This window comes from Ochotona princeps, chromosome 2, assembly GCF_030435755.1.
Source record: "Ochotona princeps isolate mOchPri1 chromosome 2, mOchPri1.hap1, whole genome shotgun sequence".
In the NCBI taxonomy this organism is placed as follows: Eukaryota; Metazoa; Chordata; class Mammalia; order Lagomorpha; family Ochotonidae; genus Ochotona; species Ochotona princeps.
Window position 1 is genome coordinate 23,382,353 of NC_080833.1, and position 13,566 is coordinate 23,395,918.

At 55.3% G+C, this 13,566-nt stretch overlaps 1 protein-coding gene across 2 annotated transcripts; it reads left to right on the forward strand.

Annotated features, from left to right (window-relative positions):
• Positions 1–9,662: 9,662 nt before the first annotated feature.
• FAM167B (family with sequence similarity 167 member B) lies at positions 9,663–11,847 on the forward strand. 2 transcript variants are annotated; one of them, XM_058660826.1, is made up of 2 exons: positions 9,663–10,238; positions 10,814–11,847. In XM_058660826.1, the coding sequence occupies exons 1-2, from the start codon at positions 9,984–9,986 to the stop codon at positions 11,039–11,041; spliced, it is 483 nt and encodes a 160-aa protein (XP_058516809.1). In that variant the 5' UTR covers positions 9,663–9,983; the 3' UTR covers positions 11,042–11,847. The 2 variants fall into 2 exon arrangements, with proteins under 2 accessions (XP_058516809.1, XP_004591681.2); XM_004591624.2 differs by having other exon boundaries at positions 9,693–10,238; positions 10,811–11,838.
• The last annotated feature ends 1,719 nt before the right edge of the window (positions 11,848–13,566 follow it).

Below are 13,566 nucleotides of genomic sequence, written 5' to 3' on the forward strand. Positions count from 1 at the left end.
CCCATCCAGCTCCCTGCTTGTGGCCTGGGAAAACAGTCAAGGATGGCCCAGAGCACTGGGACCCTGCACCTGCATGGGAGACCCGGAAAGAAGTTCCTGGCTCCTGGCTTTAGATAGGCGCAGCACCGGCCGTTGTGCTCACTTGGGGAGTAAATCATCGCACGGAAGATCTTCCTCTCTGTCTGTCCTTCTCTGTGTATATCTGCCTTTCCATTAAAAATAAATCTTAAAAAAAAAAAAAAATGGCCTCAGCAAGATGGCTCAATGGCTAAATCCTCACCTTGCATGTGGTGGGATCCCATGAGTGCCAAATCATGTCCTGGTTGCCTCGCTTCCCATCCAGCTCCCTGTTTGCGACCTGGGAAAGCAGTCCAGGACAGCCCAAAACCTTGGGACTCTGCACCTGCATGGGAGACCTGGGGGAAGCTCCTGGCTTCAGATTGGCTCAACTCTGGCCATTGCAGTAACTTGGGGAGTAAATCATTAGATGGAAAATCTTCCTCTCTTTCTCCTCTCTGAATATCTGACTTTGCAATAATAATAATAAAAGCAGGGAGGAGACCCATGTCAGTGGGGCCAGCTCTTGCTTTGGGGTTTTTTGCAAACTGGGCAATGTGGGGACAGGAGAGCAGCAGGCAGGCTGCTGACCAGGCCAGCCAGAGAGGAGCAGGGTGGGTCAGGACTGCACAAAGTGTGTTTAAGAGAAAGGCTACTCCCACTGGAGAGCATGAGCTGGGATGGGGGTAGACCTGACTAGGCAGGGCTGTGGCACCTGTGTGCCTCATGTGGACCAGATCAGGGAAAAACCAGGCTGATTATTCCTACTGGTGCAATCTACAGTTAGAGTGGGTGAGGGTTGTTGGGGCTTAGCCACAGCATCAGCTGGCAGAAGCTGGCACTGGGGTCTAATTCTGTCAAGTCAAACCACAGAACCACCTGGAGAGTGCATAATCCGGGAGTGGGAGTGGCCTGGGAGGGAAATAGTGGGCTCCTCCCTCTTGGGTTACCACCCTCCATGGGAGGGCACAAAAACTAGGGCAGGGGCTGGGGTGGCTAGAGAGACACCCAACAACATCCGTGAAGGCTGGATAGTTGAGCTGGTTAGATGGGACATGGTTCTCATACCCATTGACATGTATGAGAGCAGAATGGGATGTGGGACAGATTGGACTAGTCTGTCACACATACTGGCAAACCAGGGTAGGGGCGGGCCTGGTGGGGGTTATTGTGGGTCCCTCCGGATGGACTGCAGCCCCCACTGGCTTAAGCAAGGGCTGAGTATGTGCTGGGTAGAACCAGGCTGGACTGCAAACACCCATTGGTTCCAGTGGAAGACAGGGCTGAAAACAGAACCAACCCAGCAACTGCAACCACCAGCTGATTGGGGCGATGGACTGTGCAGGGCCCAGTTCTTGCCAGTACATACAAGAATCTGGTCTGGGAACACCTCAGACAAAGTTTCTTTGGGGATCCCCCCCAATCGAACTTTCAGACTCAGAACACTAGCCATCAAATGAGAGGACAGAACAAGTCAATCAACCACCTCAGCCATATGTTGGCAGTGAAAACTGGGCAAACGGAGACTCTATAATGGACTGTGTCAATCAGTGGATTCTCCAACAACCGCATTGCGCTTGGAGTGGTGAGAATGGCAGCAATTCAGATCTGTTGAAATATCAAAACCACCCTGCCGGCTCTACCTTCAGACCAGAGATGGTCTCCCCAAGAAACTGATGAACTTATCTGGACAATAAGATGCTGGACTTTATGCCTGGTAGATGCTTCCAATGAAAGAATCTCAACTGAATTTGAACTGTGGTAATGCAACAGGGTGGAGGAATCCACCATGGGAGGGGGTGAGGGCTTGGGGAGGGGTGGGGGGAATCCCAGTGCCTATAAAACTGTGCCACATATTGCAATGTAATCAATTAAAAAAAGAGAGAGAGAAAGGCTAGGCGACCTTGGGTTCTGGGTGGGAGAACTTTCAGCAGCCTGTTGGCTGCTGGGAGGTCCCAGACCAGGTTGGACTCCATGCTTAGAGCCTTGGCTCCAGCCATTGCAAACACAAGGCGAGCTGTCCCCAGGCCTGCCTGAGCTCCAGAGGTTTTCTCTTCCTGATGAGTACGCTGAGAGGGATTGTGGAGATCAGGGTGGGTCCCAGGCTCCACCTGCCACCAGCATCATGCAGCTTGAAAGCACCGGGATCCCATATGGGCACCAGTTCTAATCCTGGCATCCCTGCTTCCCATCCAGCTCCCTGTTGGTGGCCTGAAAAAGTAGTCGAGGATGGGCCAAAGCCTTGGGACCCTGCACTAGCGTGGGAGACCCGGAAGAGGCTCCGGGCTCCTGGCTTCAGACTGGCTCAGCTCCAGCCATTGTGACTGCTTAGAGAGTGAATCATCGAATGGAAGATCTTTCTGTCTCTCCTCCTTTCTGTATATCTGACTTTGCAATAAAAATAAATAAATCTTTAAAAAAAAATAGAGAAAGGCTAGGATGAAAGACCTGGGACAAGACAAGCAGATAAAGGTGGCAGATTTCAAATTGGCTGGTCCAAGATGGCATGCTCAGAGGAGTGCGGGGATGGAAGATGGGGCAACAGAAGCTACATCCAGTGTACACCTTGGAGAAGGGGAAGGTCAGCCTTCCTCTCCCCGACTGTTAGTCTGATGAGATGAGGCGTTGTCTGGGGCTGAGTGTGCCATGAGCCTATTAAGGACCAAAGGAACTGCCACTGTGTGCCCACCAGGTGCCAGGCAAGGTGCCAAACTGTGCTTCAACTCCGTTAATACTCACAGTTCCCCTGGGGAAGATGGCTGCTGTCAGGTCGCTACTGAGGCGCCTGAGGCTTGGTAAGCTTTGTGATCACCCAGCAGGTGCGTGGAGCTAGGAATCAACTCAAGTCACCTTACTCCACTTGCAATCCCAGGGACAACTTTTTTTTCTTAATATATTTTTTATTACAAAGTCAGATATACAGAGAGCAGGAGAGACAGAAAGATCTTCCATCCAATGATTCACTCCCCAAGTGAGCGCAATGGCCGGTCCTGTGCCGATCCGAAGCCAGGAGTCAGGAACCTCCTCCAGGTCTCCCACATGGGTGCAGGGTCTCAAGGCTTTGGGCCATCCTCGACTGCTTTCCCAGGCCACAAACAGGGAGCTGGATGGGAAGTGGAGCTGCCAGGGTTTAGAACCGGCGCCCATGTGGGATCCCGGGGCGTTCAAGGCGAGGACTTCAGCCGCTAGGCCACAGCGCCAGGCCCCGACAACTTCTTTTTGCGGCATCTTTTCCCCCTCGGTCCTGGTTTTCAAGATCAGAATATACTTGCTATCTGGCTACAGACAGAGTGGGCAGGCGTAAAGGATTGGCCTTGAACCCGGCTGTGGAAATAATCAGAATGTGTGAAGTTTGGAGGTAGCAGAAGCAAAGACACACAAGGGTGCCCTTAAGAGGGACACTCACTGGGAAGAAACTGCTGTTTTTTAGGGAAGGCTGGTGCCAAGGCAGCTGGCACCTGCCCCTCTAGCATTCTCTGAGCTCACCTCTCCTTTTTGCTATTATAGAGGAAGGTGCCAAAAGGGGAGGCATAGGTGTGCAGGTGTGTTCAAACAGCACCAGTAGCAGTCCCTTCCCGAACTTCAGCGACAGTGGGAACTGGCAGCCCAGCTGCCACACACAGTCAAGGAAGAGGAGAAAACTGGGTGTCTTAAGCTTGGGGCAAGCAAGAGCAAAGGCTGAGTGGGCACAGCACAGATGGAAGGGGTGGCCAGCCTGGGGAGAGGGCAGAACAATGGGCACAAGGAAGCGGGGGTTCCAGGTGGAAGGGGAGGAGCTGGGACTAGGCGGCCACTTAGCTGGAACAAGTCACGCGCTACCAGCTCCCAGTCATGGGCTGGCTCAGCCGATCCAGGATGAGCTGGGTGAGTGAGTCTCCAGCAGGGTGCTGTCTGTGCACCAGGCTACAGGCCCCTTCCCCCCGGGTGCAGCACGCAGTAACGGCCCGGACAGGACTGGAATGGGCCCAGGGCTCGGCTGCAGTTGTTGACTGAGGCATGGTTTTGCGTCAGGGGTTGGCAGCCCTGCTCCTCCCATGCTGCTGTATCTCACAGGGAAGGGGTTTCACCTCTCCATGCCCTAGGCTGCCAAGCAAGCGGTGCCTAGTGCCTGCTTCAGTGCGCCAGCCAGTGGCTGCCCTCCATCTGCCTAAGCCTGCAGTCCATACTCTGCTCTGCACCCCTGCAGGTCTCCACCAAAGCTTTCCTGTAGAGGCCGCCCCCTGGTGGCCGGGAGGCAAATGAGGGTCTGGTTGTCCGGCCCCCAGCTCAAGACCATGAGGAGGGAATCACGGACCAACAAGAGAGCAACAGAAGCCTCCAGGAGCCCAAGAGGTTGATAGCAGGGCACCCAGGGAGGTAGCAGGTGATGATGGATCAAGTCCTTGGGTGCCTGACACCTGAGTGGGAGACCAGGATTGAATTATAGGCCTATGGCCCGGTGGCATGGCCTAGCGGCTCAAGTCCTCGCCTTGCATGCGCCAGGATCCCATATAGGCGCTGGTTCTAATCCCAGCAGCTCCACTTCCCATCCAGCTCCCTGCTTGTGGCCTGGGAAAGCAGTCGAGGATGGCCCAAAGCCTTGAGACCCTGCACCCCTGTGGGAGACCCGGAAGAGGTTCCTGGTTCCTGGCTTTGGATCAGCACAGCATCGGCCGTTGCAGTCACTTGGGGAGTGAATCATCGGACGGAAGATCTTCCTCTGTGTTTCTCCTCCTCTCTGTATATTTGACTTTATAATAAAATAAATAAATCTTTAAAAATATATATATTAGGGCCCGGCACGGTGGCCTAGCGGCTAAAGTCCTCGCCTTGAACGCCCCGGGATCCCATATGGGCGCCGGTTCTAATCCCGGCAGCTCCACTTCCCATCCAGCTCCCTGCTTGTGCCCTGGGAAAGCAGTCAAGGACGGCCCAAAGCTTTGGCACCCTGCACCCATGTGGGAGACCTGGAAGACGTTCCTGGTTCCCGACTTCAGATCAACTCAGCACCGGCAGTTGCAGTCACTTGGGGAGTGAATCATTGGACGGAAGATCTTCCTCTCTGTCTCTCCTCCTCTCTGTATATCTGACTTTGTAATAAAAAATAAATAAATCTTAAAAAAAAAATGGGTCTGACATGATGGCTCAGTGGCTAAGTTCTCTCACAATGGGATCTCATATGAGCACCGGTTCATGTCCCAGCTGCTCCACTTTCCATCCAGCTCCCTGCTTGTGGCCTGGGAAAGCAGTCGAGGATGGTCCAAAGCCTTGGGACCCTGCACTCGTGTGGGAGACCCAAAAGCAGTTCCTGGCTCCCGGCTTTAGATTGGCTCAGTTCCCGCCAGTGCAGCCATTTAGGGAGTCGAGAGATCTTTTTCTCTCCTTCTCTCTGTAAATCTGATCTGCCTTTCTAATAAAGATAACTAAATTTAAAAGAAAGGAAGCGGGGCCCGGCGGCGTGGCCTAGCGGCTAGGGTCCTCGCCTTTAGCGCCGGGATCCCATATGGGCGTTGCTTCTAATCCTAGCGGCTCCACTTCCCATCCAGCTCCCTGCTTGTGGCCTGGGAAAGTAGTGGAGGATGGCCCAGAGCTTTGGGACCCTGCACCTGCGTGGGAGACCTGGAAGAGGTTCCAGCTGTTGCGCTCGCTTGAGGAGTGAATCATTGGATGGAGGATCTTCCTCTCTCTCTCCTCTCTGTATGTCTGACTTTGTAATGGAAATGAATCATCTTAAAAAAAAAGAAAATGAAGGGAGGAAGGAAAGGAGGGAGGGAGAAGGAAAAGAAAAAGAAAGGAAAAGAAAAGAAAAAAAGAAAGAAAATAAATAAAAACAAGGAAGGAAACCTTCCTCCAGGACATCTTAGCTGTACCCTCACCGGGAGTTAGTGAATGTAGGGAAATTGTTTCCAGCATTGCTAGGTGCCTAGAGCATGAAGAACCTTCCCCGAGGTGTAAGGTTCCTAGCGTGCCCTTGACTATGGAGTTCTTCAGGAAAGACCCAGGGAGATGAGGAAGGAAGGCCCCTTGCCTCTCCAGGGAGCCTTGCAGCTGCTTCCAGCCTGGGTAGGTGGCCTTGGCCCCGATGCCAGTGCTAACTCTGCCAGCCTGTTTAGCGACCTGGGCAGAGCGGGTCCAGCTGACGTCCCTGGTTGGGGGCAACAACACCCCCCCCCCCGCCATCACAGCCTACAGTAGCAACTTGTCTTCTTTGCAGCACCGCTTCTGGGGGCCGAACAGGGACTGCTCCAGAAGCTGTACCCATTCAGCCCAAGATCAGGGACTTGGCCTATGGAGTCCCCATGCATGGACGCACTTCCCCAGTGCCCCTCCCGCGTGCCCCCCGCCCAGGGTCTGGCTAGAGAGGGCAGGGGTGGGCCACCACCCTGGGACCTTAGGGAAGGCCATTGCCAGGCCTCAGGTCAGGTTTCATGGATAGGAGACCAGAGGCGGGGGCCCTGGGGTGACAAAGAAGGGATGTAGTTTCTAGGGAGGCCTGCTGGTGGGGGGCATGGTGGCAGCTCAGCACCAGGAAGCGGGCTCCCTAGTGGGAATGGGCCAGGGCATCATCGTGCATGAGCTAGGCATGATCACAGCGCGAGGGTCACTGGGCCACAAGCTCAGCCGCCACGCGGGGGTGGGTGGTGCAGGGAGAAGCGAGGGCCAGACCCACCAGCGAGGGCCCTGTACCCCTCCTCCTCCACACCCCTAACACACACACAATGCCCACCCCACTCCCTGCGACAGCGCCCAGCTCCGGAGCCACTCGCTGGTAGTGCCAGGCATCACCCAGTCTCAGGCCCTTGTGGTGGTAGAAGAATGGAAAGGAAGTGATGATGGATTCCAGAGAGGACAGCGCCTGGGGAAGGAAGGCTGGGGCTCTGGGAACTGTGCAGGTCATCGGCCTAGCCTGCCCTGTCCAGCGTTCAGGCTCAGCACCTTCCACCCTTGCAGGAACCCCAGCGCACCCTAAGAAGCTTTGTGCTCCACTGGCAGCGGAGCCCCTCCATCCCCTAGCCCCATTCGGACAGGGCAGTCCCCGGCATACCTCGCAGGTCCTTGCAGCAGGTCCTTGTGCCCTCGCAGGTCCTTGCAGCGTCCGGAATGCTGCCCGAGTCTCCCCTGACCCTGCAGGAACAGGCCTAGGCTCAGGGTCTGACGCTCCCAGCAGTGGAGGCACCAGTTACCCCAGGCTGATGCTCCCAGGCCTCGGCTTCTGGATGGAGTCCACGCTCCGGGTCTGGGACCCTGGCGACAGCAGCAGGAGGTGGTAGCCAGTGGGGCGCCTCTAGGCCCCGCAGGAGCTCCGCTAGGGCCTGCCGCCGCTGACAGGATGAGTTTCCTGCCAGCTGGGGGCTCAGGGGGACCGGCTTCTGGCGGGGCACAGGCTCCAAGGAGCAAGGCAGCTAGCTGGGCAGCTATTAAGGAGACCCCTTTAGAGGAAGAACTTGCATAATTTCACAGCCTGTTAAAGAAAACCTCAAGTTCACCATCACTGAAATGGGAAGCTTATATTTGCCTGTACCCTGAGTCTCAGGAGCCACTTGATTTTTTCTTTTTTTTAAAAGAGTTTTTAAAACTCTGGAATCCTGACACTCTCAATGACTTAAAACGAGAGAGAAAGAAAAAGAAAATCCGTCCTCTTCTGCCCTGTACGCTGAGTGATGCCCTGACTGGAAAGTGTGGGTGTGAGACTGGGAACCCTACTTCCCCCAGTACCTCAAAAACTTGGGTGGGGAAAATCCCTGGGTCCACCTTAAAAGCAAGCAGCTGTGTAGCTGGCTCCCCTCCCCCTCCACAGCTGGAAGTGCCCCCTCCACCACCCTCAGCTTCTGGCTGAGGTCAGCCCTCCGGAACCCCATCCCCCTACCACTGCATCCTGTCACCGGGCGTCTGCCGCCCAGATGATGAGCTGGTGTTTAGCGGTGGGACCCAGAGACCACTGAGCAAGGTTCAGTTCACAGGCTTTCAGTCTGAGAAGAGACACCCTTAAGCTGCTGAAATTACAGTCAGCTTTCTATCAACCAACCAACCAACCAGAGAACTTCTCCACCCACCCACCTTCCTCATTAGTTTTTTTTAAAGATTTATTTTATTTATTTGGAAGGCAGAATTAGAGAGAAAGAAACGGAAGGAGAGAGTAGTGAGAGACAGAATCTTGCATCCATTGGTTCACTCCCCAAATGGTTGCAGTATCTGAGGCAGGACAAGGCTGAAGCCAGGAGCCCAGAGTTCCTTTTGGGTTTCCCACACCGGTGCAGGAGCCCAAGGTTTTGAGCCATCCTCTGCTGCTTTCCCAAGCTACAAGCAGAGGGCTGGATCAGAGGTGGAGCTGGTGCTACAGGGTGAGGACTAGCTTGCTATGCCACTGTGCCAGCCCCCAAATAAATACATTTTTTTAAAGATTTATTCATTTTATTACAGCCAGATATACAGAGAGGAGGAGAGACAGGGAGGAAGATCTTCCGCTCGATGATTCACTCCCCAAGTGAGCCGCAACGGCCGATACACGCCGATCCCATGCCGGGAACCTGGAACCTCTTCCGGGTCTCCCACGTGGGTGCAGGGTCCCAATGCATTGGGCCGTCCTTGACTGCTTTCCCAGGCCACAAGCAGGGAGCTGGATGGGAAGTGGAGCTGCCGGGATTAGAACCGGTGCCCATATGGGATCCCGGGGCATTCAAGGCGAGGACTTTAGCCGCTAGACCATGCCGCCGGGCCCAAATAAATACATTTTAAAGGAAAAAAGTGAGGGTTATAGGGAAATTCTGGCCTCCGGGGGTGTATGTGTTTGTGTGTGTGTGTTGAGTGCATGTAAAATACTAAGTCGTCTTGAGCTAAAAAATGAAATCACAGATGGACTCCCATAATATAAGCATAAAATCAGAACTGCTTCTTGAAACCGGACTGGGAGGGCGTCAACTGTAAAATGTCAGGCCAGTGTTATCAGCAGGAATGAGAATGTGGCAGAAAAGCAAAGGATCTGGGCCTGGGCCACCCCACATGTCCTGAGCCTGCACCTCTGAGCCTGCACCTCTGGAGTGTGGGTCCAGCAGCCTCTCTCAGCCAGCTGTCCAGGGAATCCTGATGAAGGTGACCGCAGGAATGAGGATGGCGCCACCCTTCCGAGAGTGGAAGCAAGGCCACAAGCACTTGGGCAGTTTTGGCACAGGGGGCTGCCAGCCTCTGGTGTCGGAGCTGAGCGCCGGTTACCTAAGTGCCAGCATTATGGTTATGATCTGTGCAGTTTTTCAGTGTTTACATGCTACTGCAATGCAGAGTTGAAAACTGGGAGTTACTCTGGTGGACTACCCAAGCAGTGCAGGGAGAGGCGAGGGTGAAGGGCCCTTGCCCAGCTCTACCTAGCTTTGCCCTTCCTCTTCAGTCAGCTCCAGGAAACTCCAGGGGGCAGTAGAGCCTCTCTAGGGCCAAGCAGGGGGTGGGGGTGGGGTCGTGGCTCTGTCCTAGCCAAGGCTCAGAGAGGGCCTGTGACTTGCTCAAGGTCACACAGAGAATACTTTGTGGTGTGCGCAAGGGTGAGGACAGCTGGTCGACCTCCTCCCGCGTCTGGAACCCCTGAACCTGGATCTTGGGAAGAGGGCCAAGACACTGGTGTGAATGATGCTTTTCTTATCCTGGAGCAACTTCCTTTCTGGGAACTGGGTGTCTCCTTCTGGGCAAAGACAATAAAAATCATCCAAGGAGCCCCCCGCCCCACCCCCACCGGATAGGCATCACGTGGCTCTCCAGCTAGCAGCTCAGGAAAATTCCAGCCCTTGCACACTTGGCCTCACACACACAGTGCTCACAGGTCCCTGCACCCTGCACCATTATCGCACACCCTGCCGCAGTGTGCACCCACTTCTCACCCTTAGCTTCTACCCCCATCTACCCTTCCCTGGGCCACTTTGCCAGGCTCACCCAGTCGATCCCTCTCCCTCAAACCCACCATGTCGCTGGGACCCCTGAAATTCCAGGCAGTGGGTGAGGACGACGACGAGGAGGAAGAAAGTCTGGATTCGGTGAAGGCTCTGACGGCCAAGCTGCGACTGCACACTCGGCGGCCTTCGTACCTGGAGTGGACAGCCCAGGTCCAGAGCCAGGCCTGGCACAAGGCCCAAGCTAGATCTGGGCCCGGGGCCTCAGGGGCTGTTTGTGGTTTTGACTCGATGGATTCTGCCCTTGAGTGGCTCCGAGGGCAGCTGGTAAGTCTGGTGAGGTGGACAGCCTACAGGATCTTTGGGCCAGTCTTGGTTAAAGCCAAAACTATGGGTGTAGGGAGGGGTAAAAGGGATCTGAGCCCCAGCAGGTGCCTGGTCCTGCATCCTGGAGCTGAGATGCTAGGACTGCATTGGACCAGAGCCTAGCTGAAGCAGGATCCCATCCAGTCTACTGATGGTGTTGCTGCGATCAGGGGATGGAGCCCTCCCCCTGTTGGCCGTAAGCTATGAGCGGGAGTTGCTGTACCTCAGATACTGGGTGAAGTACCAAAGGGGCACATAGGGTGCTGGACAGCATCTGCTGGCAGAGTGTGATTGCCTTCTCAATCACACCGGTGCAAAGAAAAGGACGGCCAGGCTCTGAGGTCCTGCTCAGCTGGTCTGGGAAGGGAGCCCCAGGCATCTGGACTCTTAGTGGGGAGCAAGAGCTGAGAAACAGGGAGAGATCCAGCGGTTGTGAGGGGGGCTGGGAGGACACTTCAGGGCCAGGTCCGGAGTGTTGACCGGAAAGCAACAATGGGCTGGTCCGGCGGGCTCTCGCCCCCTCTCGGTCACAGCAGGAGATGCAAGCTCAAGACCGGCAGCTGGCGGGGCAGCTGCTGCGCCTGCGGACCCAGCTGCACAGGCTGAAGATGGACCAAGCATGTCACCTACACCAGGAACTGCTGGACGACGCCGAGCGGGAGCTGGAACTGGAGCCAGGGGCGGGCACGGCCCTGGCTCCACCCCTGCGGCACCTGGGTCTCACGCGCATGAACATCAGCGCCCGGCGCTTCACTCTTTGCTGAACAGCGCCACTGGGGCCCCTCCCCAGCCTGCCTGGAGAGGGAGAGGTGGAAGCCAGAAGTTCCCGGCGCTCCTTAATAAACGCTCTCCCTGCCCCATCAAGGTCTGTGCCGCAGTTTGTCACGCCCGAGGCCTGTTCGTGGTCTGTGGCGAGAACCTGGAGTGCCCCCGGGGGAGGGAGGACGGCAGGCTTTGGGTTTGGAGAGGAACCCGGGCATCCCCATCTCGTCCACACCTCCATCTCTGTCTCTGCAGCATAGAGATCAGAAGCAGGAAAGAACTTAGGATCGTACGTCAGACCCCTGTGAGTGATTTAGGGAGCGGCTGTGGACTGCAGCTTCTTGCAGCCCAGGGTTCAAAGGCAGCTCGCTGTGCGTTTCATGAGCCCTTGAGGAGGCCCCCTGAGTCCCTGAGTCCAAGGCAGAGACGTCCTCACTCGGCAGGAAGCTGGATGTGCACGCATAGACACAGTCGGTGCCCGTGACCCTGTCCAGCAGCGCACGTGCGAGCCGAGCCCTGAGCCCAGCCTCAGCTCCAGCTGCGGGCGGCTCTGCGCTCTGCACGGCGGGGGCCTGCGCGCTGCACCTGGTCCCGAACCCCCACGCTCAGTGGGCAGGTTTTCACCCTGTGTCTCTCGGCCTTTGTTTCACTCTATCTGACTTTCCAACGCAGGCTTCCTCCTGCCCCCACCCATTTCCTGTCCCCCCCACTTCCCTCGGCAGCTGAGGTGCACACAGCACCGGCTTCCACCTCACAAACCCCAACAGTGTTCCCCTCCCCCGTCCCCGCCGCTGGGGAAGGTTCTGAAGGGAGGACAAGACACAGTTCATTTTTTTGTTTTTCGTTTGTTTGTTTTGTTTTTATTAAAGCTGGAGGCGTCAAAATGCCTGATTTCTTTTGAGAGAGGTATTATTTATTTGAAAGGCAGAATGATGGAGTTGGAGAGAGAGGTCTTCCACTTGGCTGTATCACTCTCCAAAAGGTCTCGACAGCCAGGGCTGAGTGGGGTGGACGCTGGGAGCCTAGGTCTCACGTGGGAGTGGCAAGGGTCCAAAGACTTGGGCCGTCCTCTGCTGCTTTCCCAGGTGCATTAGCATGGGTCTGGATCAGAAGTGGAGCAGCCAGGACTTGAACCACACCCAGAAGGGCTGCTGGTGTTGTAGCACCAGCATCCTGGCTTCAGGGGCCAGCTCTGGGGCCTGCTGGAGGTTGCCTGCAGTCTGCAGCTCATATGCCCACACTGGTGCCACCCTCACTCTGCCCCCAGGAAATGAAGATGGTTGGCCTCTGCCGCTGCTGACAAGGTTCTTACCTCGTACCTACAGCACACAGTTGGGCTGGTCTGTTGCTGCGCGTGGGTGCCTGGGTTGACATGCTAACTACCTGCTGCAGGCAATGGTGCCAGGATTCCTACCCTTCCCACGTGTCATGATGGCAGGACTGTCACTCTGCCCTTTCAGTGGCAAAGGCTTCTCAGCCTATCCCCTGGAACAGCCTGTGGTCCAGTGTTCTGGCTGGCGGCCTCCTCTCTGTAATATAGCAATTATGTCTGGGTAGGTATGGTGCTGCAGGTGACCAGCAGCAGCTGCGGGGACCTGTGACACAGGTGGCCTGCTGCCTCACTCTAGCGGGGACATTGCCTCTGCTGAGTGACAAGGCCACTTCTGCTGTCAGATTGAAACCAAATGGCCGCTCAGCTCTTGGCCTGACATGGCATGGCGGGGCCACTGGCCTTCCACCAACAGCCACTCTCCTCCCTGCTCCAGGTGTCCAGGGTTGCCCTCCATCTCTGGTCTCAGTGTTTCTGAAGAGCAGAAGGGGCCTGCAAATGCCCTGCCACCGGCCAGCTTTAGCTTTTATTAAACGTCCTACTTGTAGTTTTTTTTTTTTAAGATGTATTTGTTTTCATTGGAAAGGAGATTTACAGAGAGAAGGAGAGATAGAAAGATTATCCATTCACTCCCCAAGTGGCTGCAACAGCAGGAGCTGAGCCAATCCAAACAAAACCAGGAGCTTCTTTTGGGCCTCCCACAGGAGTGCAGGGTCCCAAGGCTTTGGGCCGTCCTTGACTGCTTTCCCAGGCCACAGGCAGGGAGCTGGATGGGAAGCAGAGCAGCACTCATATCCATACGGAATCTCTGCACTTGGAGGTAGAGGATTAGCCAATTGAGCCAACATGCTGGCCTTGCTTTTTTTTTTTTTTTTTAGACTTACTTATTTTTATTAGAAAAGCAGATTTGACAGTAAAGGAGAGACAGAGCTCTTTCTCCGGCTGCTTCTGTCCAGAAATGAACACAGCTGCCAGAGCTGAGCCGATCCAAAGCCAGGAGCAGGGGCTTCTTCCAGGCCTGCTTTGTGGGTACAGGTTCCTAAGGTTTGGGCCATCCTTTGCTGCTTTCCTAGGCCATAAAAATATGGCACCCATATGGCCTGTCAGTGCTTACAGGTGGGGGATTAACCAGTTGAGCTATCATACTGGTCCCTGTGCAGTAAATTTTAAAAAAGATTTATTTATTTGAGAGGCAGA

What these genes read in the sequence shown, in the direction of transcription:
- FAM167B (XM_004591624.2), top strand. Translation starts at nt 9,984, where the DNA reads ATGTCGCTGGGACCCCTGAAATTCCAGGCAGTGGGTGAGGACGACGAC. An exon ending in AGTGGCTCCGAGGGCAGCTG is followed by an intron (nt 10,239 to 10,810) that starts GTAAGTCTGGTG and finishes TCTCGGTCACAG; the next exon opens with CAGGAGATGCAAGCTCAAGA.